This window comes from Limulus polyphemus, unplaced genomic scaffold (assembly GCF_000517525.1).
Source record: "Limulus polyphemus unplaced genomic scaffold, Limulus_polyphemus-2.1.2 Scaffold5388, whole genome shotgun sequence".
Lineage (NCBI taxonomy): Eukaryota > Metazoa > Arthropoda > Merostomata > Xiphosura > Limulidae > Limulus > Limulus polyphemus.
In genome coordinates, this window is record NW_013670998.1 from 35,696 (window position 1) to 39,402 (window position 3,707).

Genomic DNA, 3,707 nt, shown 5'->3' on the forward strand with positions numbered 1-3,707 from the left:
AAACAAACAAACAAACAATCTCAGAGTTTTAGTAGTATATAGATTACTTTTGAAACAGGGTGGTTGGCATTTGGAATAAGCTGCCTTCAAGGGCAGTGTAGGCAGAAAATTTAACTGAGTTTATGTAAAGATTGGATGAATACATGAGTAGTAAAGGGTGGTTATAGTTGGGTGCTGGAAGGGACATCCTTGATGGGCTAATAAGCTCCTTTTTTGTCCCTTTAAAACTTTATGAACTTTATGAATTATTACATTTAGGGATCATTACTTCACCATTATCTGTAATGAATTTTACATATAATTATTACATTCAGAGCTCATAATCTCACCATTAACTGCAGAAATCTTTATATACATATATATATATACATTCACACGGTGCTCGAAGTGGGAATTCAGAAGTGGGGTATGCTCACCCATAAAATGGTGATAGCATTTTTCATTGTTTGATATTCTTAATCAAGATGCACAAGAAGTGGGGGTATGTGTCTCCCCCACATTACTTTCCACTTCGAGAACTGTATATACTCCTATAACATTTAGAGATTATTACTTCACCATTACTTGCAGCAATATTTACACACATTTATTGCATTTAGAGCTTATATTTTTAGATTGGCTTATGGTAATCTGTATATACCATTGTTACAATTACAGCACATTAAATTTTATGATGTGTACGTTGTATTAGTATGCTTACAACTCATGTCTGTAGTATGTAGTAATATGTGTACATGCTAATGTCATATTTATGGGTAATGTGTTTACAAGTATCTGCAATGACAATTTCAAACTATTATCACATTCACATAGTCAGCTATGTTTGATATGAAAATTGACTTTTTTTATATCTTTGGAAAGGGCCCTGTAAAGAAATTATGGAATCATAATATAAGCTGGTTTTCAGTGAATGTCATCTGTAAGTGGCACTATATTATTTACTTTTTTATCTTAAGTAATATTTCTATTTAAACCAACACAGCATGAAAGAGGTCAGCAACTATCCAACATACAGATGGGTTAGGTATCAAATTCCACTGAAACTTAAAATTAGTCCATGTTCAAAGTGTAGAAGTTAAAAACAAACATAAGTAGTAATGTATCAATAAACATATTATATTTTCTTTTCAGGCACATTGGGCTGATATATTAATAGTAGAAAACATAAAATCCAACACTTTTTGATAAAATGAAAAGTAAATCTTTATTATGAATTACAGCTGACTAGTTTCAGTAACACAGTAACCATTATCAGGGCTGGTTTATTTCTACTACAAGGTTATCTTTATATCTAAATATTGTGATAATTGATTATTTAACATCATTTGGTAATATTTCTAGAAAATTGATGGTTGGGAGTTTTAAAATTAATTGTAGAAGAATAGAGTCATTTACTTCTAAAATAAATGTCTTTATGTAAAGATTGGAGGGTGACTTATTGTAGACAGCAAAATTGTAGACAGGAATTGAGATGTTGTGGGTTTAATCACTCATATCCTAACCACTAAATGATTCTCCATGGCTGCTAACTTGTTGAACACTTGCATTTGGATCATGTCTGATAGATGGAATATCCCCAATCCTTTACGAGCTATTACCACAGACATTTTCCATTACAATTTAATGGTAATGACAAGGACTAGTAATTATTAAGTATCATTGTGAATATCTTGGCTTTGATTTGTATTCCTTTCATTATTGTTACCTAATGTTGATTTGGTTGCCAACTTACAATTAATATAATTTATAGCTCTTGAACTCTGTATAAATCTATTTAGTTTACAGCTCTGAGTAAGAAACCTGATAATATAGAGGTGTAAATTGTTTTAGTATTAAACTTAATTTAATTCTAGGCTGATGAAAAGCAAATATTTTTGTATAACTTAGGGGATCTCACAATAATAAAGAAAGTGGATTATGAAGAATACCACTGGCTCAATTTCACTGTGACTGCAACAGACAGTGGAAAACCTAATCGTTCATCTGTTACCCTGGTCTCCCTGGAGATTGGAGACGTAAATGATAATGATCCAGTATTTGTTAATGAACCCTACAAAGTTGAGATTGAAGAAGAAGGAGAAAATCATTCAATTATACTAACAGTTAAAGCTACTGACAATGATTCCAACACTTTCGGCATGTATGGATTGGTCAACTACAGGTTACAAAGAGGTGTCATCTATACCGAATTTTCTGTTGGTAAAGAAAATGTAGGTTGACAAATTTCTGTGTTTGATTCATCATGTATTTGCTCAATGTCTTTTATTTAATGTCCTTATCAGTTAAATCTTTTTCAAAGTAGCCTACATATTGAACACAATAAGTTGTATTCTTAGGAAATCTTTGATGTTGAGTAATTTTATAATATTTCTAAAAAGGATGTTAAAACTGAAGATATTGAAGTCCATCCATTTCTGTGCTATGTTTATATTGTAGTATTTTAAAAATCTGTTCTTATATGAAATTATTTTCATTAATCTCAATGGTAATGTAAATTAACTGATTAATTGAGTCTGAATTGTTTCTTCACCAAATTCTGAAGACTTGGACTTGCAAGTTATTTAGGCTACAAGCTTATGTTTTATATCAAATATTTTAACTAAACATCTTAACTTGATTGTGATGATCAAATGCAATATACTAAAGTTTTTCACTCTTGAAGTATTTATATGCACATAATGCACTTAGCCATCTGAAAATTGCATTCTTTATTTACAAACAAAACTGTCAATAACACATTATTTATGATAAACAAGAAAAATATAAGGTTCATAAATAAGATAATAAAGTTTTTTATACATGTATTACTTATGTTAAAAACTCACATTTTTTAAAAAACAATGATTATTTTATACACAATTCTATATAAATGAGATTGTTTCCAGTCTCCAAATTACTAAAATACAATAACTTACTGTACAGGATAAAAAGTGGGATAAACCCCAATGAAACTGGAAAACAATCTCATACATTCTATATGTTTTGACGTATACTACTACTTCATCCTCAGGAGTGTAAGGTTTTGCAAAAATAACACTTATTTATAGAATTATTAAATCACCAATTTACATATTAAAGTATTTCACGCTATCTGCTGACAACATTTCCTTCAGGTCCATCATTCTTATTCAATAATTTAAATTTATTTTTTACATTTAATTATCTCAACAGATTCACGTATATTCATACCAATTAAATTTCCAGGTTGTGCTTAAATAAGAATGTTTTCCCATTGAATTGTGTCATTAATTTCACTAACATGTTCTGCTAAAGGTGAGATAGTAATATTATTATTTTTAAAATTCATTCAGTATGAATTTTAAATTTCTTCTAGTTTGTCCTATATAGACTTTTTTACGTTCCCATAATATTTTATATATGCCAAATTTTTCCATTAAATCAATTTTATCTTTAGTTGTGTTAAAACTTTCACTGACTTTGTTTATCAGTTTGTATGTTGGAAAAATATTTATTTGTTTTTTAAATTGTTTCATTATTTGACAAGATAAACCAGGTATATATGATAATGCTAAACATTCTTTCTTACTTTTTTCAGCAAATGGTTTTAACTTAATATTTTTATCCCTGTTTTTTAGTTTTATGACAGCTCTGTTAACAACATCTGGATTAAAACCTCTTTCCACTGCTATGTGCTTAATTAACAATAACTCATTATTGATATCATCCTGTTTACAACATAATTTTAA

General features: G+C 29.0%; 1 protein-coding gene across 1 annotated transcript in view; it reads left to right on the forward strand.

The window, feature by feature from the left end:
• The window catches only part of LOC111089152 (cadherin-23-like), a 66,488-nt gene that overhangs the window by 35,093 nt on the left and 27,688 nt on the right, over positions 1 to 3,707 (forward strand). Inside the window, exon 9 of the mRNA XM_022401082.1 lies at positions 1,888 to 2,210. Within this exon, the coding sequence (XP_022256790.1) occupies positions 1,888 to 2,210 (323 nt within the window). The remainder of the gene's footprint in view (positions 1 to 1,887; positions 2,211 to 3,707) is intronic.